This window comes from Panthera leo, chromosome D3, assembly GCF_018350215.1.
Source record: "Panthera leo isolate Ple1 chromosome D3, P.leo_Ple1_pat1.1, whole genome shotgun sequence".
Taxonomy (NCBI): Eukaryota; Metazoa; Chordata; class Mammalia; order Carnivora; family Felidae; genus Panthera; species Panthera leo.
The window spans coordinates 29401006-29427364 of record NC_056690.1 but is presented as its reverse complement, the minus strand read 5'-3'; the positions used below and the strand labels follow the sequence as shown (position 1 = coordinate 29427364).

The 26359-nt window shown below is 45.1% G+C and overlaps 2 protein-coding genes across 2 annotated transcripts in view; one reads left to right on the top strand and one right to left on the bottom strand.

Moving 5' to 3' along the window:
* The window catches only part of PI4KA (phosphatidylinositol 4-kinase alpha), a 113451-nt gene that overhangs the window by 39520 nt on the left and 47572 nt on the right, over nucleotides 1-26359 (bottom strand). The window contains exons 20-23 of the mRNA XM_042909718.1: nucleotides 7313-7421; nucleotides 6818-6954; nucleotides 6502-6635; nucleotides 3431-3513 (exon numbers count right to left, since the gene is read on the bottom strand). Coding sequence (XP_042765652.1) covers nucleotides 3431-3513; nucleotides 6502-6635; nucleotides 6818-6954; nucleotides 7313-7421 — 463 coding nt within the window. The remainder of the gene's footprint in view (nucleotides 1-3430; nucleotides 3514-6501; nucleotides 6636-6817; nucleotides 6955-7312; nucleotides 7422-26359) is intronic.
* SERPIND1 (serpin family D member 1) lies at nucleotides 15554-24580 on the top strand. Its single transcript, XM_042909722.1, has 4 exons — nucleotides 15554-16472; nucleotides 20485-20758; nucleotides 22701-22845; nucleotides 23743-24580. The coding sequence occupies exons 1-4, from the start codon at nucleotides 15554-15556 to the stop codon at nucleotides 23932-23934; spliced, it is 1530 nt and encodes a 509-aa protein (XP_042765656.1). The 3' UTR covers nucleotides 23935-24580.

Sequence of the window (26359 nt, the reverse complement as noted above, 5' to 3'; positions counted from 1 at the left end):
ACTGGACAAAGGTCTTATATGAAGCAGCACCTCAGAACCTTGGGGTGATTTTATTTTTTATTTTTAAAAGTTTTATTTTTACGTAATCTCTAGACCCAAGGTGAGACCCAAATTCATAACCTGGAGATCAAGAGTTGTACTCTCCACTGACTGAGCTAGCCACGTACCTCCTTGGGGTGATTTTTAAAAGGATTTCTTCAAGGACTGATTTTTCAACAATAGGAAAAATGGCAGAAAAATTATCTGGGGATTAATTCTCTACTGGCAAGAACAAGTTGATAGATTCTTCAGAGTGCCAATGACTTCTGGCATGGAAAGGTCTCCTCTCTACTTAATAATAAATTTATTGATTTTAATAATTGTCAATTAGCAGTCTTTGAAATATTTACCCACACAGTTAATCAATCAGAACTCATGGCCATAATGTACCCAAATATTTAAGCACAATTATAAAACTGATCAAGTTCTTCTAAGCATATAATTAAAACATAGGTCTAACATTTCAGAGTCTCTTATATTTTTAAACACTTTAAAAATCAACACAGAGACCAAAGCAATGATGCTTAAAACCTGTCAGTGTCCTTATACTCAAACTGGTTAAACAGTGCCTATACTATGCATTTAATTTTTTTCTTTGCTATCTTTTTTAAATGTTTATTTTTGAGAGAGAGACACAGAGTGCGAGTGGGGGAGGGACAGAGACAGAGAGGGAGACACAGAATTGGAGGCAGGCTCCAGGCTCTGAGCTGTCAGCACAGAGCCCGACGCAGGGCTCAAATCCACAAAGTGTGAGATAATGACCTCAGCAGAAGTCAGACACCCAACGGAGTCACCCAGGTACCCCTATTTTTTTTTTTTAATGTTTATTTATCTTTGAGAGAGAGACAGAGAGACAGAGAGACAGAGAGAGACAGAGAGAAACAGAGAGACAGAGTGTGAGTGGGGGAAGGGCAGAGAGAGAGGGAGACACAGAATCTGAAGCAGGTTCCAGGCTCTGAGCTGTCAGCACAGAGCCCGATGTGGGCTCGAACTCATGGACCGTGAGATCATGATCTGAGCCGAAGTCGGACGCTTAACTGACTGAGCTACCCAGATGCCCCTGTTATCTCAATTTTAATAGCTCTTCTTATTTTCATTCCTATTCTTATCTTAGGTTTGCCCTACTAGAATTCCAGTAAGTATAATATTTTAGTACCATCAGAGAGTTTCAATTATTTCTCTGTTTTCCCAGGAGTTTGCTTTTAGGACTGGTTGCAGCTGAGACCCTCTGTGCACTCAGGATCTGAGGACATTTGCATCATAGGACTTGCAAGTCTTTGTGTTTCATATAGATTTTCCTATTCTGAAACCTTCCCAGAAATGATGTGGCCCTTAAATCGGATGTTGCCCACAGGTCCTGACCTGCTGCCCTGACATTCTGACCTGGCCTGATGACACCACTGGAAACATTCATGGTCCTGAGCAGGGTCTCCTTATAACCAGCATGAACCATACTGAGGCATGAAGCCCTCGTGGAAGGTCTGGGTATCCTCACAATGAACTCTCTAATAGCTACTCTCAGCTAACAGAGCACTTTTAACTAGCCATTCTGTGGGATGTCTCTGCCTATCACCTGCTGGGCACCCTTTCTACCTGTCAACTCTTGGAGACCAGGCATGACTTTATCGTGGGTGCCATGTCTCTCCTTGAACTGTGTAGCTCTTTGTGTTCCCTCTTTCCTGATTACATAAGAGAAACAACAACCTATCTCTACTTCACAAATACTTAGTGGAAAAAACAAACATTAGATATATATATCCTATGTATTATGTTATCACTACATATTATATCATAACATATATATAATATGTTATGTGTGTTATGTTATATGTGTGTATACACACACACACATTAGCATAACATATATATATATGTTTTTTAGCATAACATATATATATATGTTTTATATATATATATAAAACCTAGTATATTTGGATATACACATCCTAGTATATTTGCCCTTCTTTTAAGCAAAATATGTATTCATGTTCAAATTATGATACTTTGCCCACTGGGAGTCCTTTTATTTTTTAAAATATTTATTTTTGAGAGAGAAAGAGAACGTGCAAGTAGGAGAGGGGCAGAGAGACAGGGGGACAGAGGATCTGAAGTGGGCTCTGCACTGACAGCAGCGAGCCTGATGTGGGGTTTGAACTCATGAACTATGAGATGACCTCAGCCAAAGTCAAACGCTCAATCAACTGAGCCACCCAGGCACCTAGGAGTCCTTTTAAATTGGTTCTTAGTCCTCTTTGCCTGCTCTGGACATTTTTCCTATCTATCTATCTATCTAAACATTTATTTATTGGGGGGGAGGGGCAGAGAGAGGGAGACAGAGGATCCGAAGCAGACTCTGCCCTGTGAATGCAGAGCCCAATGCAAGGCTTGAACCCATGAACCATGAGATCATGGCCTGAGCCAAAATCAAGAGTCAGCTGCTTAACTGATTGAGTTAAGCCACCTAGGTGCCCCTACTCTGGACATTTAAAAAGCATAACTGCTCCCTGGCAACAATAAGATGCTCCAGGTTCATCAATGATTATTTGAGAAGCCCAGGATCCTTTCAGCATGGGATAGTATTAGAGACTGAAATTTGGGGGCTAGAGCATACTCAAGCATTGAGGGTAGGCAAGAGTGATGCTCCTTAAGGCTATATGGTTATGTTATACATTTTTGTTGTTATTTTTAAAAATTTATTTTTTATTTTTTATTTAAAAAAAAATTTTTTTTTAAACGTTTATTTATTTTTGAGACAGAGAAACAGAGCATGAACGGGGGAGGGGCAGAGAGACAGGGAGACACAGAATTGGAAGCAGGCTCCAGGCTCTGAGCTGTCAGCCCAGAGCCCGACGCGGGGCTCGAACTCACAGACTGCGAGATCGTGACCTGAGCTGAAGTCGGACGCTTAACCGACTGAGCCACCTAGGCGCCCCTAAAAAATTTTTAAATATTTTACATTTTGAGAGACAGAGACAGAGCATGAGTGGGGGAAGGGCTGAGAGAGTGAGAAACAGAATCTGAAGCAGGCTCCAGACTCTGAGCTGTCAGCACAGAGCCCAATGTGGGGCCCGGACCCACAAACTGCGAGATCATAACCTGAGCTGAAGTCGAACGCTCAGCCAGGTGAGCCATCCAGGTGTCCCTTGTTTTTTAAAGGCAATAGAAGTTTACTAAATATACTGCAAGAGAGTGGCAGGCAGGACAGCAGAGAAGAGGCATGAGGCAGTGGTGTGGAATATACTGCTAAGGTTCTATGTTTTATACTGACCTTTCCAATGTAGTATGTAACTTCATAAAACTATTTTCTTCACAAAGACAGAAAATTGGTAGTATTCCTTTCTATACTATTAAAGCTCAATTCATCATTAGAGTACCACAATAATCGACTTACCAGATTTGTCTTTCTGAATAGCTTTATCTTCAAAGTAGCAGAACATTACCTGGAAGCGGTCAGGATCTGTTGAACGTAGTACCCTAGCAAGGAGGACAGTTTTGAGTAAATTTTAAAAAATCCAGGCCCTCCCTATCACAGATTTGGTACTGCCCAGAACTGCTGAGGCCATGAGGAACCAAGTGTCATAGACTCACATGGACTTTCTGGAGGACAATATCCACCATCTGTCATAACATTCCCACACTGTTCACCCAGCAACCCACCACTAATGATGCATCTTAAGGGTAATGTGCACAACAGTGCTGGCTGAATGTCCATCAGTAGGAAACTGGTCAGCGACACCAAAGTACACCTATTCAGTGGCACAACATGCAGTCACCAAAATGAAAGATAACTCCAGAAAAACATCGAAGATGCACTATTACATGAGAAAGCAAGGTGTGGAGAAAATGGGTACAGCATAATGTTAGTGACAGGTTTCCGAAAGGCCTCCATGTGCCTTCTGTGTGTAGGATATTTATGTTTGCATTTAAAATTTCTAGAAGGAAAAGTAAAACTATCAACAGCGGGTATCTCTGAATTCAGGGCCTGGGAAGTGAGACTTGTAGTTTTCATCTTTAGCGTCTTCTGTACCATTTCAATATTTTCCTTCTTTTTTTGGTTTATGCATCGTTTTTATTTTCAAAGTAAAAAATATCTTTTACTTTGGGGCAAAGATAGAAAAAGAAATGCATGCACTTGAACCATAGTCCCTGTGAAGGGCCATTCAGAGTTTGGGGGGCTCCACTAAGATAGTGCGGCACATGTGCACACAGGCAAGCACTTGGTGGAGTCTATCTGTGGGCTTCTGCACCAACCTTTTGTGAGTCAAACTGCAGTAGGGCAGGCTGTGTGGCTTTAAGTGCATGCATTCTCAAGTGTTCACGTTCACACAGCTTTTATGTAATTGCTCACATTGTCCACCTCGCTGTTTTAACATTCTCCTAATAACCAGTGGCTGGGAGTCTGAGCCAGGTTCTTGAATAAAGGCTTCAGGGTTGCTTCTCTGTGCTAACAGTGCTCGCAGAGGCCTGGCAGGCAACCTGGAGTGGGAACTGGGTTCTTGGGAGCTGCCTGTGGGCCGTCCCCTTATGGTCCTGCTCTACCAGCCCACTCAACAGCCTGTCGTGAGACCCCATTCGTGGGCACACTTGTGGGGAAGCAGGAGACAGCCCTGCTGGCGGGCACATGAGGCTGAGAGGGTCTGGAGACATCGCTTGTAGCCATTCAACTTAGGAGCAAACAAGGTTTTTGATCTGTGTTGGTTTGCTTGTTTTGTTTTGGTTGGGTTTCTCTTTGAAAATATACTCTTTATAATAAAAAGGATGAGAGAACTACACTAAGATGCTATAGGGAATGGTGGTGAGGTGAGTAGTTTTTCCTCTCCACTTATTTCCAAATTTGTGTGTAATGTTCTACTACTTTTATTAAAAAAAAAAAAAACAAAACTGTAATGAACAAAGAAAAGAAGGCCAAAAGCTCCTTAGCTCTGTGGGACTTTGGGGGAGAATGGTTCACTAGTTTTTAAATTTTGCTCTGTTGTGGCACCCTCAGGCTACCAAGCGGCCGGGAAAGGAGGACAGAGCTGGAAAGTAGGGGCTCACTCCCACTTACCCAAAAGAGCCTTAATCTAGGTTATATGTTGAGCTTCCTAGCAAGAGGTCTTTTACCAGAGGCTTTCATGGCACCAAACAAAGGTTTAAATAGTGGCATTTCCCAAATATTCCCCCTTTTAAGAACTACCAGTTTACTTTTCAAACCATTTGGTAAGGTTTATCCTATAACTTATTACACCTATCATGTGACTTCAACAAACAGATTATGTGTAACCTGACTTTTTTAAGTTTATTTATTTTTGAGAGAGAAAGAGAGAGACAGAGCATGAATGGGGGAGTGGCAGAGAGAGAGGGAGACACAGAATCGGAAGCAGGCTCCAGGCTCTGAGCTATCAGCCCAGAGCCCGACGCGGGGCTTGAACTCACGGACCGCGAGATCGTGACCTGAGCTGAAGTCGGACGCTTAACCGACTGAGCCACCCAGGAGTCCCTAACCTGACCTTTTTTGATGACAGGGATGCATCTTTCTGTAGCTAGTGTATTCAGCTGCAGCCCTATGGTGCCTCAGAGCTTACCATGGTGAGTCTGTACCATCCACATAGGCAGCTGGGCTCTGAGCATTCCAGCTGCTTCCTCCAGTCTTCATTTACAAGAGGCAGCATGGCACAGTGCTTAACAGACTTGGATCTCAATCCAAATCAGGGTTTATTACCTTGGGTAACTTACTTAACTGTTCAGTGTCTCAGTTTCCTCATCTGTAAAATGGGTATGTAATAATGCCTACCCCATAGGCTTGTTGGAGAGCGTGTCAATACAGGCAACTTAGCACAGTGCCTGGTACGGTATAAGTACTCAATCTATGTTAATATTGGTGTTGTTATGATGACAATTATTACAGTTGTTAGGTCTGCTATGGTTACATATGTATCTTGAGCATCTGCTAACTGTGGGACTGTTTTGGGACAGGCCCCTTCCCATTTCCAATATGCTGTTTGTACTCAGCTGTGATCCTGGAAACCAGTTCAATGAATGTCTTAGAACATTTTCAGTGAGGGCTGATCCCTAACAGGGGCTCTTAGTCAAGTGGACAGAGTTTGAAATATCTATCGTGATGGCTCAGAAGCCTATTCCCTATAAGGAGAGGATAAATAAGAGAGTTATAAGATGTGGTGTTTGGTGCTCAGGAGGGAGGAGCACACAAGAAAAGCAGAGGGTGTTTTTGTTTTTTGCCTTTTTTTTTTTTTTTTTTTTTGAGCAGCAGGCAAAAGTTTATTAGAGTATAAGATTAGAAAGTAAGAATAATAGGAAAGCTCTCTTTACAGAGACGGGACATTTGAAAGTGACTGCCTCTGTTTTTTGCTTTTTAAGAAAGCTTACATGTCTTAGGAGGAACTGAAGAGTCCCACCCCCAGAAGGCACAAATATATAAAAATTAGCTCCAGGGGCTGTATTGGGAGGTAAAGGCCTGTATACCTCATATATTCCAGCCGATAAACAGACAGGAGATAGGTGGACATGGCAAAGTCCAGCTTGTTGATGAGGGCGGACACTTCGGGGGCAGGGTCCAGCAGGTTGATGATGGTGCTGCGGAGCTCACTCAGTTCAGCCTAGGAGGAAATAAAAGGCTCAAGGGCTCACACAAGCACCTGGAGGGGAAAGCGGCCCTCCTCCAGGAGAGGTGGATAACATGTGATAACAAGGACAAAGAAAGGATCTGCCCATTGTTCAAGAAAGCTTAGCAAAATCCCTGCCCTGCATCATCTATCCTTGGCAGGGTGAGAATCCTTACAGGGGTGACTGTGTCGTTTTTCATGGCCGAGTTATACTGGAGGACGGAACGCAGTGGTTCTTTGCTGGGAAACGTGAGCAGGGGTGACTTGGTGGCTATTTCACAGACCCCCTCGTACCATTCTTCTGGCCAAAGTCCTGCAAGAGAGTGCCCATGAGTGAGACCACCACCTTGCTCAAGAATCACTACAGAGCAGTTGACAATGACCATTTCTACAGTCGTGGGTCCTTTGCTTGAGCCAATTACCCCAAAATGGGGCACAGAAATGAGTTTGTCTTCTAACTTGGATGTTTTTTTTTCTAAGATTCATGGTATTCTTAGAACCCTAAAATACATCTGGGAAGTATAACATTTGCATACACACTTGTAGGAAGCAGCAGCTGAATTTGAACTAGTTTTGAATGCATACACATTCATAATTAGGTAGAGTCCTACTTCCACCTTTGTTTTCACTCTGCACTCTTGTCTTCCCCAGAAGAGCAAGTATTGCCCTACCTGACCCCTCCACTGCGAATCCCATCAGCACAGAATAGAGCCAGAAGTCCCGGAAGAGCTTCTGCAACCGAGGTTTGGCTTCTTTGATGGGAGGCAACCTTCGGGTGAGCTGATATACCAAGGACAGAGGGAGAAAAGGAAGTTATTTGCTTGTAAGCCCTAAAACCTACAGATGTGAAATCAACCACAGATTCATTCTCCCAGAACCTGTCAGTCATTTTGGGTAGGAAAAGACACACTGAGCAGTGACCAACACCTCTTGATCAGTTCACTGGTAAATACTCACCCATTCGGCAAACATTTATTGAGTAGCTAATGTGCACCAGGCACCATGCCTGGGAGGTGAAAAGCCCCATTCCTACAGAGGACTTGCTGCCTAGTTTGGAGGCAGGTGAGGAAATAATCACAGTGTGGCAGAGATCCTGGAGAAGGTGTCATGGGTCTCAATGTTACTATGCAAGGAACTCTTAGCCAGGCAGAGAAGAGAAAGCAGCCTATCCTGGGTAGGGCATGGAGGGCCTGGGGAGGCTGGACCTCAGGTGAACAGTTGTGACTGAAAAGAAAGTGTGATCGTGAGAAATCTCGTGGATCAAGGAGAAGTGGTTTTCAGATCTTTTCTGGCAGCGCAACTTTTCCAAACAATAATCTTGGGCAGAATCCCAAGATGTAAAACAGGTATAGGCAGAGTTGCTTAGGCACAGGAGTGAGAGGCTGAAGTCCCTGCATCCTTGCTCCAGGTGGTGTCCCGCCAAGTATAAAGCAGGCAGTAGCTTGTAGTTATGCAAAAAATGTTAAATTTGCGCACAGCACCTCACCTATTGGACAAACTGGTCCTCACAGAACCCCCAGAGGACGTCAAGCCTCCTACGGTGATAATCAACTTACGATGAGGGGTCTCTGCAACACAAACATTCATGAGTGCCAAGTATGGGCCAGGGTCACGGGGTAGGACACATGATGATACCATTGCTGGCAGGGGTGGGGGATCACAGAGAGAGATGGGCACCTGAACCCATGACTGGTAAGGACTATATAAACTGGTACACTATTTCCTGGAAAGCAATTTGGTAAAATGAATAAAAAATTCTAAATAATCCCATCATTTCACCAAAAATCTCCTCTCTAGCAATGTATCCAAAAAAATCTGAGTTAGGCACAAAAATGTTGTAAGATTTGTTAGAACAGAAAAAAAAAATAAGGGCACCTGGGTAGCTTAGTCAGTTAAGTGTCTAACTCTTGACCTCAGTTCAGGTCATTATTTCACAGTTCTTGGGTTCAAACCCCAAGTTGGGGACTGTCAGCACAGAGCCTGTTTGGATTCTCTCTTTCTCTCCCCCGCCGCATCCCTTCCCCTGTTCATGCTCTCTCTCTCAAAATAGATAAACTTAAAAAAAAAAAAAAAAAAGAGCTGGACGCTTAACTAAGTCACCCAGGCACCCCTGGATCCTGGATTTTAAAAAGCTATCAAAGAAAAATAAATAAATAAAAAGCTATCAAAGAAGTCATGGAGAAATCTGACTGGGATATGGCTGATATAAGAGAGGAGGATTGATTTTCCTAGATGTTAACAGTGGTGCAGAGTAGGGCAGAGACCCTTCCATTTAAGAGACAAAGCTCCAGCGCCCAGGGCTGAAGTGTTATGACTTCCACAACTCCCTTTCAAATACCTCAGGAGATACCCTCAGGGGGTGCACACACAGGGAATTAAGCAGATAAGGCAAAATAGTAACTGTTTTATCTAGGATGTTGGTATATGGATGTCCATTATTCAATTCTTCCAATTGCTCTGTATATTTTTAAATTTCATAATAAAAAGTTGGTGGGGCACCTGAGTGGCTTAGCCAGTTGGTTAAGCATCCAACTCTTGATTTCAGCTCCGGACATGATCTCATGGTTCCTGAGTTTGAGCCCTGCGTTGGGTTCTGTGCTGACAGTGCAGAGCCTGCTTGGGATTCTCTCTCTCCCTCCCTCTCTGCCCCTCCCCTGCTTGCTCTCTTTCTCTCTTTCCCTCTCTCATAATAAATAAACTTAAAAAAAAATTTAACAAAAAAAAGCTGTAAAACATACCTAACCATAAGGCAAGCCTTGTAACTAGAAAGAAAACAATGGAGTATGTGTGGCAGAAGGTACTGATTTACAGTGGGGGCCAAAACTATACACCTCCAATGGGGAACAGATCCAAAACTGTCAGAATTGTCAAGAAGGGCTGTCAACACTCAGTTACATGATCAGAAACCTAGATATGTAAGGGGCAACTGGGTGGCTTAGTCAGTTAAGCATCTGACTTTGGCTCAGATCATGGTCTCATGGTTTGTGGGTTTAAGCCCTGCTTCAAAATTCTCTCTCTCAGCCCCTCACTCACTCACACTATCTCTCTCAAATATAATAAGAATAAGAAAAAGAAATCAAGCTATGTAAGAAACATTATTAGTTTAAAATAATCTAAGCAATATATACTCATAGAAAAGAAATTTCAGCAAAGAAGTACATAGAGTGAAAAAGGAACACTTTCTACCTGCCTTCCGTGTCCAATGTTAAAAGCTGGCTGCATCTCCTTCCAGACCTTTCCTGTGAATAAACTATGTGTGGTGAAAGTGATAATAGCTAACATTTACTGAGCATTTACTGAGTGCCGGGTGCCATTCTCTGTGCTTTCCACACATTATTACCTCATTTAATTTTCACAGCAACCTTATACAGTAGGTATAACTACTGTTTCAGAGAGGAGAACACAGAGGGCAGGAGGTGGGATTCCTGTCAGAGTAGCCAGTTCAGCCTTGGTGAAGCCCAGAGCAGATGGTGTGAACACAGCAGCGATGTGGTGGTCCAGAGAGACAACTTCCATGCAGAAAGAACAGCCAGTGCTAAAGCTCTGGGGGGGGGGGGGGGGGGGGGGCAAGCTTAGTGTGTGAGAACAAGGTAGAGGTGGAGGGAGCTGGCCTGGAGCAGATTATTAGATCCCTGAAGATTCCAGACAGAGGTAATGAACACTCTGAGCCAGCGTAATGGTGCCCACACTGAAGTCCTAGTACTGAGTAGGAACGATGAAGATTCTGAGAAAGCAACGTGTGAGTAAAGCTACTGAGTGCTAACCTAGACCCAAATCCAGCCACTCTTGCCAGGTCTTGAACACAATGGACAGCCCTTTACATGCCAGAAATTTCTCAAAATGAGTAACACACAGACGCCCTGCTATGTATGGGCTCCTTAAGAGCACCTACAGAGTCCCCAGAGAGTTATGTTCTCCCTTTAGAGGGTCTCTGGGTGACAAACACACTCTCAGGTACCAAAATCAGGGAGCAGCACTCTGTGACAAGTTGGTCTTTTAGGCAATCCAGAACATTCCTATAATAACATTTTATTTATTTATTTATTTATTTATTTATTTATTTATTTAGTGAGAGAGACAGAGGGAGAGGGAGAGATGGGGGGAAGGGAGAGATGAGGGAGGGGGGAGAGATGGAGGGAGGGAGGGAGGGAGAGAGAGAGGGAGAGGGAAGGAGGGAGGGAGAGAGGGAGGGAGAGAGGGAGAGAGAGAGGGAGAGAGAGAGGGAGAGAGAGAGGGAGGGAGAGAGAGAGGGAGGGAGAGAGAGAGGGAGGGAGGGAGAGAGAGAGGGAGGGAGAGAGAGAGGGAGGGAGAGAGAGAGGGAGGGAGAGAGAGAGGGAGATAGAGATAGAGATAGAGATAGAGATAGAGAGAGAGAGAGAGAGAGAATCTTAAGCAAGCTCCACACTCAGCATGGAGCGTGACACAGGGCTCAATTCCACAACCCTGGGATCATGACCTGAGCCAAAACCAAGAGTCATATGCTCAACCAATTGAGCCACCCAGGTACTCCAATGATGTTTTAGATTACAGAATTTAAAATTAATTTTATGTATTTATTTATTTACTTATTTATTTTATTTATTTATTTAAAAAAATTTTTTTAACATTTTTATTTATTTTTGAGACAGGGAGAGACAGAGCATGAACAGGGGAGGGTCAGAGAGAGGGAGACACAGGATCAGAATCTGAAACAGGCTCCAGGCCCTGAGCTGTCAGCACAGAGCCCAACGTGGGGCTCGAACTCACAGATCGCGAGCTCATGACCTGAGCCAAAGTCGGCCGCTTAACCGACTGAGCCACCCAGGCGCCCCTAAAACTAATTTTAAAGAGTGATCCTAGCCCCACAGATCCCTGTGAATGCCTAGGACCCGAAGTTTGGGAAGCACTGTTTGGTAATACCCTATCTGTCCTGCAAGCCTGGCACAGAACACAGTGAGTGAACCCTGACTGAAGAAAGTTCAGTGCCAAGGTCTCCTTATGTTATAAATCACTCATCTCATTCCCTTCCTTCACTTTTCACAGAGGGACATGCTAATAGAAGCATGGGGACATGTGCCTAGTAGCCGCATTAGCCCTGGAGACCAGGGCCAGGTCAGACATGGAGATCATCCCAGTGGGAGAATTCAAACAAAGCTAGAGGGCAGGCAGAGGGCCTCTGCTTTCAGGGGAACATTATAGCTACCCCCAATGCAACCAAGCCTCCAGAGCTCTGAAGAGTATGTCAATTATGTGGTGGCTTCAGCAAGGACTGTGTCCACAAGCAAATTGACACAGTGACAAGTCAGGGCTTCAAAACACCAGCTGCACCAGAACTGGGGCAGAGAAGTCAGAAGTCACTCAGCAGAGATCAAAGACACAGCCGAGGGGGTTTGTGCTGACAAAGCTAGTTGAATGGTGTTTGATTTGGGACATATTTACTTTGGAAAATACCCAATACCAGCCCAGCATCAAAGTTCACATTGAAACCCTGCTGGTGACCTTGGCTCATTTCATCTCTGCCACACTTCTCAGAAGCACAGAGGTGAGTTGGGTTTCTGACATTTCTGCTGATTATAAACTCTTATATGCGGTGGTTAGAGATGGGTAACTGGTGCATTTCTCTATCAAACTACAAGTTCAAAAAGCTTTCTACATCATCCTAAAAATGGAAAAATGTTTTTATTTTTTAGTCTGCCTATTGTAACATTCGTCAGTTACATTTTTGAGACAATTGACAAAATTGGAACAGGAACTAGAATAAAGTATTGTGCCTATGTTAGATTATTTTAAGTGGATAACTGTACTATGATGGTGCATGAAAATATCCTTGTCCTTAGGCACTTTTCCCTAAAATATTAGAATTTAAAGTGAGAGGGACGTACAAGTGACCTATTGTCAGAAAGTTCAGAAAAAAAAGAGTACACATGTGTGCCTGTGTGCACACCCACACGCATACACACGGAGAGAGCCATAAAGCAACTGTTCTAAAATACAAAAGCTGGTGAAATCTGGGTGTACAGGGGTTGTTTTTTATGCTGATCTTTCAACTTCTGTAAGTTTGAAGTTATTTTAAAATGAAAGATTTTTTAAAAAAACTTCAGGCAGTTACTTCTCTCCCAACACATCTGCCCTCTTGGGGCCTGAAGACACACCCTGGAGGGACTAGGGTGTCCAGATGTTATGCTCTGATGCGTGATCAAAAAGGTTAAACCTGTTCCATACAATTGGCATGAGAAAGCGCCATATAAAGTTCCCAGAAAAGCAAACTTTTGAATGATTTACCTTTAAAAAATATTGCTTCTCTTCAAAGATAGTCATCTGGATTTAAACACAACTTAGTGATAGTTTTAAAGTGTCTTATATAATTCTTAATAATAAATGGCAAAATGACAGGAAGATGGGCCTTTTAGATCCTTAATTTAAAAAAAAATTTAATACTTATTTACTTCTGAGAGAGAGAGAGGCAGAGACAGAGACAGAATATGAGCCGGGGAGGGGCAGACAGAGAGGGAGACACAAAATCCAAAGCAGGCTCCAGGCTCTGAGCTGTCAGCACAGACGCCGAAGCAGGGCTTGAACCCAGGAACCGTGAGATCATGACCTGAGCTGAAGTTGGACACTTAACCGACTGAGCCACCCAGGTGCCCCTTAGATCCTTAATTTTAATCCACAAACAATATCAAAGAGCTTTTCTCCTTCCTCTAATAAGGGAATAATGAACACTATTTTTGGCTTTTTATCAGATAATGCAGAAACAGGGTATAAGAAGCTTCCAAATATACTACATGAATACATGAAAAAAACATGAATGTCTTCATCTCTGCCTCCTTATCTGGTCTCAGATTCCTTTTCCTGAACTCTTACTCATTCACGTTACTGTTGTTGTTTTCAACCTTGTTTTTATCTGAGAAGGATCCTTTTAAGTGCAGCCTAGAAAGGAGACTTTCATCATGTTGCTCACTTTCTTCTCTTTTTACAGTGTACTGCTATCAATATTCACGCCCAATTCTGTCTGGAAATTGGGCCCAGTTCTACCTGTAGCCAGACACATTAGAAGTTGTTTCCCGCAAGTGGGATAGGTGTGCAGCACGGTAGCCTCAGCTGGGTGCTGGTGGGGTGGGGGGGCGGTGTGGGGCAGGAAAAGACAGCGGACATTTTCGAAGTCAGAAACTGTGATTTGCCTTCTCCAAAATGTGTGATTCAAAAGTCTCTTGGTGGTGATTAGAACAGCATTTGAGCCGACTATTTTCACAGTACCATAGGGGAAGACCCAAGGAGGGAGACTAGGGGGCAGAGAAACCAGTCCTGGTGCTTCCAGGCAAACAGGTGGAGGTTCCACTGCCACGTATAGTGACACAAGGCTCAGTATTCTGGTATGTAAAATGCTGGAAGGATGAAGTTAAGTTGCACAGATGAAGTTCCTTGTATAGCACCTGGCATTCAGCAGACACTCTATCAAGAGCCACTGCTGTCATCAATATCAACAAAACCAAGAGCATCCCAAGTGGAGTATCTGTATAGCTAGCCCCATTTCCAGGCCTAACAAGTCCAAATATTTATTTAACAGGTGCCAGTAACTCTTATCTGGCTTGGACTAGAAGCAGATATTCTGGTGATCAAATATCTACATAACGGGAGATGGTTACACACACACAAACACACACACACACACACACACACACACACACCCGAAACTTTACAAGACACAATTCTTCCATCTGGGCTCTTCAGAAGTGATGCTGGGATCACGTGTGATGGTGTAGCATTAAAAATGCCTGCTGTTGCTGTCCCAGAGAAACACAGAAGCATCAAATGATAGTTCATCTACCCAGGATGTAATTATTACACAGGAAGTAAGCAAGAGAAAGGTAAAGCCATTGGCAGGTAAAACTGATTTGACAAATCAAGGCACATCCTTCCTTGGAACAAGGCAAGGGATGGGTAAATAAAGACAGGCTTACTTACCACAGCATATATATTAAAAATTTATCTGGTTGATTTCAATAAAGGGACTGCCCCTCAGGCCTTTTAGTAAGAGCTGACATTACCCTAACACAGACCTTCTAAGTCTGGTAAGATTATTTCTAACTCAATGCTAGAAGCAGTTAAGTAATAAAGTTTTAGTAGTTCTCCTGCTAGCAGTGGGAGCCAAGTAACAGATGCAAAGAAGACAGCACATCTGCAGTAAGCCATATAACCTCACAGCTTCTGGGGCTCCAGGGGAAAGACGAGCCACCAGTCACCTTTCATTAGGCACCCAGAGGATCACTACATTACAACAAATTCCAAATCTTATGCAAATTACACAACCCCAAAATAATGACACAAATTTCACATTATCTTTAGGATATCTGTTTTCAGAAAAGCCTGGCCCGCATACATTTTGCAACATCTCCACTCAGGCCCCACCTCTTGGTGAAGCTTGGTGAAGCTCTCCTGGCACCCTGCTCCTACCACAGGAAGCAGAGCCGCACCGCAGCTCTGCACCCCTACCTGCTTTGGTAGTGTCCTTATGAGAGCCCCGTGCTGTATTGCACATCTGCTCCCCATCAGGCGGGCAGAACCCTTTGGTGGGGGAGACCTTTGTGCCTCCCGTGCCTAAAATATGTTGTTTGGAAACAGAAGACAAAGTTTAGTGAATGAATGAAAAAGAAACTCCCTGGGAATGCTAAGCCCCCAGGATTCTATATGGTTTTAGTTTTGCAAACCTTAAAGAAGGGATTCTCAAGTAGGGGTCCACAGATCCTTCAGGCAGGTTTATGAAACCACACAAAATATTAGTTACCTGTTTATCTTCACCAGCTTCTCTTAAAGTTCATGATCCTAAAATGGTTAAGCACTCTGACTCCCAGGGCACCTTCCTGGGTCAAAACCCAGATGACTGCTTGTCATCTGAGCAGTGTGGTAGCAGGTCCATGAGGCCACCTCTCACCATGTCATTGGTTTTCTCTCCCAGCTTTAGCTCTGCCAAAATGAAATGCCCATTCCAACCCCTCATCATTTCTCTCATCCTAACGTCTATATGTGGGAGCAACAGCCTGGCTGGTCAGCTTGAGAAAGGAGGGGAAGATTCTATATCCGCAGACCCCCAATGGGGGCAGTTAAATAGCAAAAACCTGAGCATGCCCCTTCTCCCTGCTGACTTCCACAAGGAAAATACGGTCACCAACGACTGGATCCCAGAGGGGGAGGAGGACGAGGACTACCTGGACCTGGAGAAGATATTCAGTGAAGATGATGACTATATTGACATCATCGATGCGGTTTCGCCAACCGATTCAGAGGCTGGCGAAGGGAACATCCTCCAGCTCTTCCAAGGCAAGAGCCGAATCCAGCGTCTCAACATCCTCAATGCAAAGTTCGCTTTCAACCTTTACAGAGCACTGAAGGAGCAGGCGCGTCCTTCCGACAACATCTTTATAGCCCCAGTGGGCATTTCCACCGCCATGGGTATGATTTCCTTTGGCCTGCAGGGGGAGACCTATGAACAAGTGCACTCGATTTTGCATTTTAAAGACTTTGTCAATGCCAGCAGCAAGTATGAGATCATGACCATTCACAATCTCTTCCGTAAGCTGACTCATCGCCTCTTCAGGAGGAATTTTGGGTACACACTGAGGTCAGTCAATGATCTTTATGTCCAAAAGCAATTTCCAATCCTGGATGACTTCAAAAGGAAAGTAAAAGAGTACTACTTTGCGGAGGCCCAGGAGGCTAACTTCTCAGACCCTGCCTTCATATTGAAAACCAATAACCACATTCTGAAGCTCACCAAGGGTCTCATAAAAGACGCTCTGGAGAATATAGACCCAGCTACTCAGATGATGATTCTAAACTGCATCTACTTTAAAGGTAAGAATAGCTGGGGCACCTGGGTGGCTCAGTCGGTTAAGCATCCGACTTTGGCTCAGGTTAGAATCTCATGGTTCGTGGGTTTGAGCCCTACGTTGGGCTCTGTGCTGACAGCTCAGAGCCTGGAGCCTGCTTCCGCATGTGCTCTCTCTCTCAAAAATAAATAAACATTAAAAAAAGAAAAATTTAAGGTAAGAATAGCTTAAGTTTCTCAAAACAAATTCGCAACATACTTTTAGTGCACAGATGGACTGAACATCAAGAACTATATTCTAGAGGCTCCTGGGTGGCTCAGTCAGTGGAGTGTCTGACTTCAGCTCAGATCATGGTCTCATTGTTCGTGGGTTCAAGCCCCACATTGGGCTCCATGCTGACAGCGTGGAGCCTGCTTGGATTCTCTCTCTCTTCCCCCTCTCTGCCCCTCTCACATTCATGCTCGCTCACTCTCTCTCAAAATAAATAAACTATACAAAGTATTTTAAAAAAATGTTCTAGCTCTGATTTATCCAGGAAACCAAGACACAGGTTAGCTCACAGGGAAGACGAGGATGGGGTGATGGTGGAAGCTGACACTGAGCCCTAACTCTGTGCTTTATGCTCACTGAATCTCCACCAAAACCTTGTTATTAGTGTTGCATGTTACAGATGGAGCCGCTAAGGCACAGAGAAGTAAAATGAGGCTCCCAGGGCACACAGTCAATTAAGGGCAGAGCCAAGGTTGTCCCAGGTTGCTTTGTTAAATTGGAAGAAAAAATGAAAAACCTTTTTAGAATTTGGCCAGCCTAGATTTGAGGGTTTTTGGGGTGTTTTTTTTCATCTCCTTCCCCAATTATTGGTAAGCAGGAATATGGACAAGAGGCTGAAGACAGATGTATGAAAACTGTTCAGCTTGACTAACTGACATGAACACCTGCAACTCCTTTTTGGGATACTTATGCACTAATGGGCAGGAGGGGGCAGGGAAATATACTATTATTTCTAGACCAACTGTTCTGTGCCAGGCAAGAAAGGAGGACATTCCCCAACCCCACACCACTATGCACGTAGGACCCCTGGGATCCTAGAAATAAATTGGCAATGGACTTGTAAAACCCAGACCTCTTTCATAGTGCCCTCACTGGGACCTGAACCAGAAGAAACCTCTACCCCACTCTGCAAGCCTAGAGAGCCAGAGGGCAGACACAAGGAATGAGTCTACATCTCAACGACTCATGGTGACACACAATCACTCTCCTCTCTGCCACCAAGAACTGGCAGGCACCAGCTAGAGTCAGTCCCCCAGGCCTGGGAGGCCACGCTTCTTCGCTACTTAGCTCCAGTGCTGGTTATAGCAGCCCAGGGAGGTGAAGGACAGGAGACCTCTCTTGGCTGCTGCTCTGAGGTGGTGGGGCTGCTGAAGGTAAGCCGAGACCTCCTCACAGCTGTGTCAGGTAGGCATTCTGCCAGATGGGCAAAGTAGGGCTGAAGCAGCCAAGACCACAGGAGGGACATGGAGGCTAAGCCAGGTCCCTGGGCTTCCCCCCCAAATGCCAGGCACACCGCTGGCCTTGTGGTGGGTAGATCAAAGGCTGAGGCTCTAGCAGGCTTGTGACAGACACACACACACATAAACTATATATACAGTGAACACATACATATAATTTTTATTACTGGCTGTAAGTATGTCTTTTGGAAGTGAGCAAACTGGAGTGTAAGCCCTGGCCTCACCACTCCCTATTCATGTGGCCTCAGGAAAGTCATTCAATGTCTCTGCGACTCAGTTTCCTCACCTTTATCACAGAGATGACAACATCTACTCTAACAGGGCTGTGTGCAGGACTGCAAGAGACAGTGATACAGTGCTAGCCCAGTATGTGGAATGTGGCAGGAGTTTAATGAACTTGAAGGAGTAAAACTGCAGATGTCAATGTCATATAATATATTAAATAGGTATGATATTGCTAGTGATGTTTACTCTGCTTCTATGGGCAACTAACCTATGTTTAGGAATGGCTTTAGAACAGCCAGTGTAAGTTACTTGGGCAGCATCAAGGCCCTCAGTCTTAATGGTCTGTGGGGCACCCCGGACACGAATGCCTATGCATTAGGGTAGCTGGATGATTAGGAATAGACAGAGAAACACAGCAGCAAGCCACTCGTGCCAGCATGGGCTTCAGAAATAACTAGGACAGTCAGTTTATGACCTCCTGCACACAGTGACCAGTGTAATGCCAAAGGGCAAAAGTGGCAAATATATGTGCGTCCTTTTCCCCTCATGTTGGATAGTCACTTAATTTAGTGTTGGAATCAGAGGGATGAAATGCTAATAGGAGTTAGTCTTTCATTGATGCTTATCAAAAGAAAGGAAGGTCTAGAGGTGTATTTTATTTTATTTTATTTTATTTTATTTTATTTTATTTTGAGAGAAAGAGAGTGTGTGTGTGAGTGGGGGAGGGGCAGAGGGAGAGAGGGAGAGAGAGAATCTTGGGCTCCACATCCAGCTCAGATCTGACACAGGGCTCAAAGTCATGACCGTGAGATCATGACCTGAGCCAAAATCAAGAGTTGGACACTTAACTGACTGAGCCACCCAGACGTCCCTAGAAGTGTAATTTTAATCACCAGCTTCTAAATCTGTTACTAATTTGATTTTTAATTACAAATGTTATAACCACATTGCAAAGCCAATAAAAACAGAGGTTGGGCCTCAGGAGGAAGTCAGAAGAATCCTAGGAGACATGTGACATCCGTGGTTGCAACAACCTGGGGGCAGGGGGAAGCACCCCTGGAATCTCAGGGGCAAAGGTCAAGGATGCTGCTAAACACCCTACAAGGCAGGACAGCCCCCACAACAGAGAACTTCCCAAATGTCAACAGTGCCGAGGCTGAGAAGCCTGGGGCAGAGGCCCGCACAGGGAGAAGGAAACCTAGCTCCCATCACAGGCAGGCTGTTTAAACCTCCTCCTAAAGAACCTCCAGCTTACCTCATCCCAGCAGTTCTAACTACCAACTGGAAACCTAGAACAAGTTACTTAGCCTCTTTGTGCCTCTGCTTCCTTGTCTGTAAAACAGGGCTAATAATAAAAAGCATGCACCTCATATGGTTGCTAGGAGGAAGGAACGAGTGATCCAGGAGAGATGCTTAGGGGAACGCAGGCACACTGCCAGTTCTCCATTGTCAGTCAGCAGTCATTAGTAGCTACCAGCACCTTAGAGCTAAAAGAGAGGCGTGCCTATTCCTGGATACAGTGTTACACCGGAATCTTTTTTTTTTTTTTTTTTTTTTTTTAGTTTAGTTATTTATTTTGAGAGAATAAGAGTGAGAGAGAGTGTGTGTGTGTGCAAACGAGGAAGGGGGGCAGAGAGAGAGAGGGAAACAAAGAATCCCTGGCACGTTCTGTGCTATTAGCATAGAGCCTGACCTGGGGCTTGATCTCACAAACCATGAGATCATGACCTGAATGGAAATCAAGAGTCAGATGCTTAACCGACTGAGCTATGTAGACACCCCACACCCAAATCTGATGTGAAGATCTGATGGCATCATCAGTGTGTGCAGCTAGTCCCTATGGAATCGCAGAGTGGAAAGGATGAAAGCCATCAAACTAGAGCTGTCATGAGAAAAAAGCTACTCTTTTTATAGATCAACAACAAGCAGAGGTCCAGGCATGTTAGGCATCTTGCTAGAGTCAAACAACTAGTTAGTGCCTGCATCTACACCAGAATTCATTCCAGTCTATTTCTCTACCATTATACGCTTCCTACAAGTATGTTAGCATTCTGACCTTCTTGGAATCATTTAGAACAGTGGTCCTCAAAGTGTGGTCTCTGGACCAGGAGCATCAGCATCACCTGGGAACTTGTTAGAAATCCAAGTTCTTGGCTCAAATCAGACCTACAGAACCAGGGACTCTGGGGGTGGGCCCTGTAGCCAGAACAAGTCCTTCGGGTGTTTCTGTTGTACACTTACATGTGTGGACCACTGCTTTAAAATAACATTTTAATAAAAGCCTTGTTCTTGTTGACTTTACAGGATCCTGGGTGAATAAATTCCCAGTAGAAATGACACACAACCACAACTTCCGACTCAATGAACGAGAAGTAGTCAAAGTTTCCATGATGCAGACCAAGGGGAACTTTCTGGCCGCAAATGACCAGGAGCTGGACTGTGATGTCCTGCAGCTGGAGTATGTGGGGGGCATCAGCATGCTAATTGTGGTCCCTCACAAGCTGTCTGGGATGAAGACCCTTGAGACACAGCTGACACCGCAGGTGGTGGAGAGATGGCAGAAAAGCATGACAAACAGGTACTTTAAGCTGAATGTTCTTTTGATCTCTGGGAGGCTGGGAGAGCCCAGGAATACTGGGAACTTTGGTCATTTTAAGAAGGAAGCTGTGTGCACAAAAAAAACAAGAACTGTTACACTGGGCCACTCTTGTTAATTCAGCCCAAATTTCCTGCTCAGTGAGAAGTAATCAGAAAGCATCTGTGAGAAACACATCTGCCTTCCCTATGACAGTTTCAGAAGTGAGGGGCAGGTGACTTTGTGCCAGTATGGAAACAATCCTGGCTCTGCCATCTAGTTGCTCTGTGGCTTTGAGCCCTGGCTTTGTCATCCGTAAAGGTAGCATGATTCCATGATTTCCCAGGGTCACAGAGAGAAATAAATAGAAATGTAATATTGAGCATCCCTCACAGCGCCTGGTGCCTGAGAGGTGTTCAACAAAGATGAGCTTTCCCTTTCCTGAGCAGGAAATCCTGTGGTCCTTGTAGCCTATTAAGGACATGTCACTCATGATTTTCCTCTTACTATTTATTACTCCATAGACAAAACTACAGGTTTTAAATATTTACTATGACTATTAGCGGATCATGGCAGAAAGAATAAAAAAGTTGTTTTTCTGCTTTATTTAATACTGGCTAGGCCCATATTAAGATATGAATTTGGTTCAGATTTCCTTTTGGGACAAGAATACAAAGAAATGAGGGATGCCTGGGTGGCTCAGTCGGTTGAGCATCTGACTCTTGATTTCGGCTCAGGTCATGAAGCCAGGGTCATGGGATTGAGCCCCATGTCGGGCTCTGAGCTCAGCATATGGCCTGCTTGAGATTCTCTTTCTCTCTCTCTCTGTCTCTCTCTCTCTCTCTCAAAAAGAAAACAAAAAAAGTCCCCTCTTGTGCCTGCATCCTTCTTAACCTCACTGCCCATGACCTCCTACCCTGAGCCAGGAAAGCCTAACCAGCCTGTCCATTCCATTCCTCAAGCCACCCCATACTGGCCTCCAAACAGCATTCCCAAAACACCCTCCCACTCCGCCTCCTCTTCTCATAAGCTCTCTGTGGGCTCCCTGCCCATGGGATGTGGCCTAGCTTCTTGGCTAGGCCCACAGACACAGCCCCCATCTAACCTGCTCCAGCCCTCCTCCTCTTTCCTCCCCACCTGCCAAGTGCCCCATTGTACCCCAGCCAGACCACAGCCTTAAGCTCCCTCCAGGCTTTGCTCATACCATCTCTCAAGCTGTGGGCAGCCTCCAGGCCACAGGAATATCCCTCCTCCCCATCCCCTGTTGGATGGCTCCAGTACTTAGATCTATTCTAGTTGTTCAGACATTATCATACCACCTTTACAATTCTGTTGCTCCACACATGTGAGTACTGGCTTGGCAAAAGGAAAGCAAACTCTTGAAAAGGGGGACCATGTCTGATGTCCTCTTTATCTCCTTCATGTGCTGGACTTGGCCCTATGGGCACTAGAGTTGCTGTTTATCCATAAGGACTGAATGTGTTGAGGCAAGGACTGAGAACATTTAGCACTGTCTGGCAAATGAAGGCTTCTTTTTTCAGTACACTAACCAGATATTTAATTGCTTACTTAACGAAATAAGAAATGCCTAAAATCAAGGACCCAAACAAGAGAATTATTTTAGATACCCTCAAACCATAAACCAGTAACCATTCTGCTGCTGGCCAGGAAGGCAGGATGTGAATCCCACAGTATGGAGGAAATGACTGCACAGTACTAACCATACCTCCATTTTAAGGAACTGGAATCATAATGGATGGTCTCTCCCAAATCCTCAACTGACAGTACTAGGATGTGAATTTTAAGAAGTGCTGCATTAATTCTGTGGTAAAAGCAACCTGGGGTTGGTGGGAGAAAGGTAGGTTGTGGACATCTGAGGGAAAGACATGATTCTTGTATAACTTGTGGTTCAATAAAACTGGGCCCCCTTTCCTTCTCTGATCAGAACTCGAGAGGTGCTTCTGCCTAAATTCAAGCTGGAGAAGAACTACAACCTGGTGGTGGCCTTGAAGTCAATGGGAGTCACAGCACTGTTTGACAAAGACAGCAATATGGCAGGAATCTCAGACCACAGGATCACCATCGATCTGGTAATCTCTCCCCTTGTCCACCCTCTGCACCTGACCCCAGGATCTTCCCCCAGCAAAGCCTCCCTCCTGTCTCAGAGATGCTCAGGGGTGCTGGGTCTGCTCTCCCTGGGTCTGTCAGGCACTGAGTGGGCAGGGTAGTCTGTTTTAGGGAGCACCATGGTAGCCCCCATTCCCACTGACAGCAGAAAGAGATGGGGTGTGTGCTCCAATCTGTGAAATACCTACACCCAGCTGAATCATGAAAGGCTCATTAAATACATGCAGAGACACTGCATGACCTGCATGCTGAACTTAACACAACCACAGACACTTCACAAAAAAAGAGAGAATACCAGTCCAAACAACATGCAGATCGAGGCCCAACCCTTCTGGCAATGCACCTAGAGCTGCTCTCTTGCTGGCAGACCACTCATACTGTCACCACTATGAGCGACTGTAATGTTGGAGTTTAAAGATACACACTGTTTAGGGGCGCCTGGGTGGCTCAGTTGGTTAAATGTCTGACTTCGGCTCAGGTCATGATCTCATGGTTTGTGAGTTTGAGCCACGTATCAGGGTCTGTGCTGGCAGCTCAGAGCCTGGAGCCTGCTTCATATTCTGTGTCTCCCTTTCTCTCAGTCCCTCTCCCACTCAAAATTTGTCTCTCTCAATCTCACAAAAATAAACATTAAAAAAAAAAAAAAGATACACAGTTTACACAACACAGGTTCTGAGCACAATTACTGCACCTGGAAGGAGGTGAGCAAGACCTTCAAGGGTCCTTCTGACCAGCTGTGGTTTGGGCCTTGTATGCGGTCTTTCCACCCTGAATGAAAGGAGACTCCACTCTATTCTCTATCCCTCCCTCTGTGTGCCCACTGATGGGATCTGACAACTTTCCTTTCCATTTTCAAACAGTTCAAGCACCAAGGTACCATCATGGTGAACGAAGAGGGCACCCAAGCTGCCGCCGTGACCACTGTGGGGTTCATGCCACTGTCTACCCAAGTCCGTTTCACTGTCGACCGCCCCTTCCTGTTCCTCATCTATGAGCACCGCACCAGCTGCCTACTCTTCATGGGGAGAGTTGCCAACCCCACCAAGTCTTAAAGGTGGAGGTCTGGGCATTTCAAGTGTTTTGGGGCCACTCTGTAATTCTGGTTCCATTCTAACAATGAAAACGGAGATGTTTTGCCATCATGGCTTTCATGGTTTATGCTACCATTCTGAAATCGAGGCCCATAGGAGACAAGAAATTTACAAACGACCAAGAAGCTCACTGGAATCAGTTCAGCACAGTGAATAATGCCAGCAGTTCATAGAAGTTAATGTACCTGTGACATGTCAGCTGTTACCTAGAGGGTGTCAACAACATACAGATGGGTTTACTCCCTCCTCCTCAGTGCAAACCTGTGGAGGTCCTGCCTGCACACCTCCTTCCCCTGCAGTCCCCGTCCTTGAGCATTTGGCTCTATTACTCAAATTACCAGCGCTCCTCATCTGAACACAGAACACAGAAATGAGCTGCAGGACTAATTTTTCACCTCTCCCAAGGCTGGTGCCTAGGACAGACGCAACCTCATGACATTTAAGGGGTGACCTGGGTGTTAGCGCTTCATTCTCTCGAGGTTCAACCTTCCAAACTGATGCTAAATGTCATCTATATTTCTGCTATCACCTCACTGCTGCCCAGAAGACAGCATGTACACATGGCCATGCTTCCTACCTTAGCGATAAATAAATATCGCCACTTTTACTGTGTCTGTTATAATTTTCTATTTTTTCTCTATTGAGGCTCAAATAACTACGAAAAGCCAAATTCAAAACAGCTGACATCCCTAGGAATGACAGAAGTTGACAATAAGCAACTTGAGTTCTTCACAGTGACTTATGTGCTACACATGGGGCATGTTCCTCAGGATCAGGATGTGGTGAGTGAGGGGGCAAAGATGTTGTAGATGGGGCTTTGTGGAAATTCCTGAAATGCTAGTCTTTAAGTGGGGCACATGCTCCAGCTTTATGCCTGGACACAGGGAGACCATCAGACAACTTCCTTTAGTAGGTCTGGTTTGAGAAAACAGGTGGCATCTGAGGAATATGTTTCCAGATCCTTCCTTACTCGGATAAGACGAGTGGAATCCAAAAAGGCTGCTCAGAATTCAAGAGTGGGGGCACCTCTGCAGTCTGGGGATTATGGGCAGTGACAGGGAGAGCATCCCAAGTGCTGTGTGGCTAACTCTGACCCCCACAGGAGAGGTTTTCTCTTCCCTTTTCTGCAGAGGAGGAAGACCAGGGTTTGAGCACAGGTTGGCTTGACTCCAGGGTCACCCGTGGAGTCTTGTCATAGAGGGTTTTAGACTCAGTGAGACCAATTCCAGTTATGGGGCAGCAAAAGCAGAGCACCTCATGCTCCCCATGGTAGGGGGCGCTGTGATGGGTGTGCAGGCAGGTTATCACTGAATCCTCATACCAGCTCTAGGGGTTCAAGCTGTTACCATCTTCTTTTGGCAGCTGAAGAAACAATTAAAGGTCACAGAGGAAACATGATCTGTCCCAGGCCCTCCTGTTAACTCTTAATACACCTCTCTACCTGCTTCCTTCCCAGCTTCCTGCACCAGAGCCTCCACCTCCTGTATTTACTGACCAGTGCAGGACTGAGGCTATGTCTTTCCCTATCACAGTCTCCTGTGCTCTTGGGAAGCCCTGAGCTTGCTGACACCCCACTCCTTGAATTCCTTCTCCAATTCACTTCCACACAGTCCTTTCAGGAAATGCTTGCCCTGCATTTTTTTTTTCTGCTGGTTCCTCGTGCCCCTCCCATTCCTAAATGTGGCTCTCTCAAAAACTCTGCCTGTAGCCCTTTGCCATGCCTGTCCCCTACCCAAAAGGCAGCCGTCTCCCTTCCAATGTGACCTGTCCCACTTCGCTGGAGCCAGCCCTCCTCTGTGACCTGGCCCAGGTCAAGGCCCTCCATCCTCCATGCTTTTCATTCACCTACATCCACTCAGAATGCACTCAGACCCCCTTTTTCAGAAACTAGCTGATCCAGGTTTTAAGGCCATAGAGTATTAATTCAAAGCACAGACTCTGGGCCAGGCTGCCTGGGTCCCAACCCTGGCTCTGACAATTAGCAGCTGTGGGACGCTGAGGCAAGTTCTGTGCCTCAGTTTCCCTACCTATAAAATAGGGATAATAACAGCACCTACTTCGCAGCATTGTTATAAAAATTAAGGGAGTTAATGCTTGGAAGGGGTTTACGTGAGTGTTTGGTGCCTAGCAAGAGTTAGGTAAGGCCTTCTTATTACTATCTTTGGTGAGAAAGTACCTAGCCCAGGGGTTCCTAACTGGGGGTCCCTGGGTGGGTTTCTCCCACTCAGCTTCCTGAGATTAAATGCAAAATCTTGTGAAGAAATGCCTTTCTATGGAAAGAGAGGGCAAGGCTTTCAAAGGAGTCCATGACCTAAACTCTGTCAGTTCACAAACCTAATTTTACAGGCACTGAGAGAATAAATAACCTGCCCAAGGCTACAAAAAT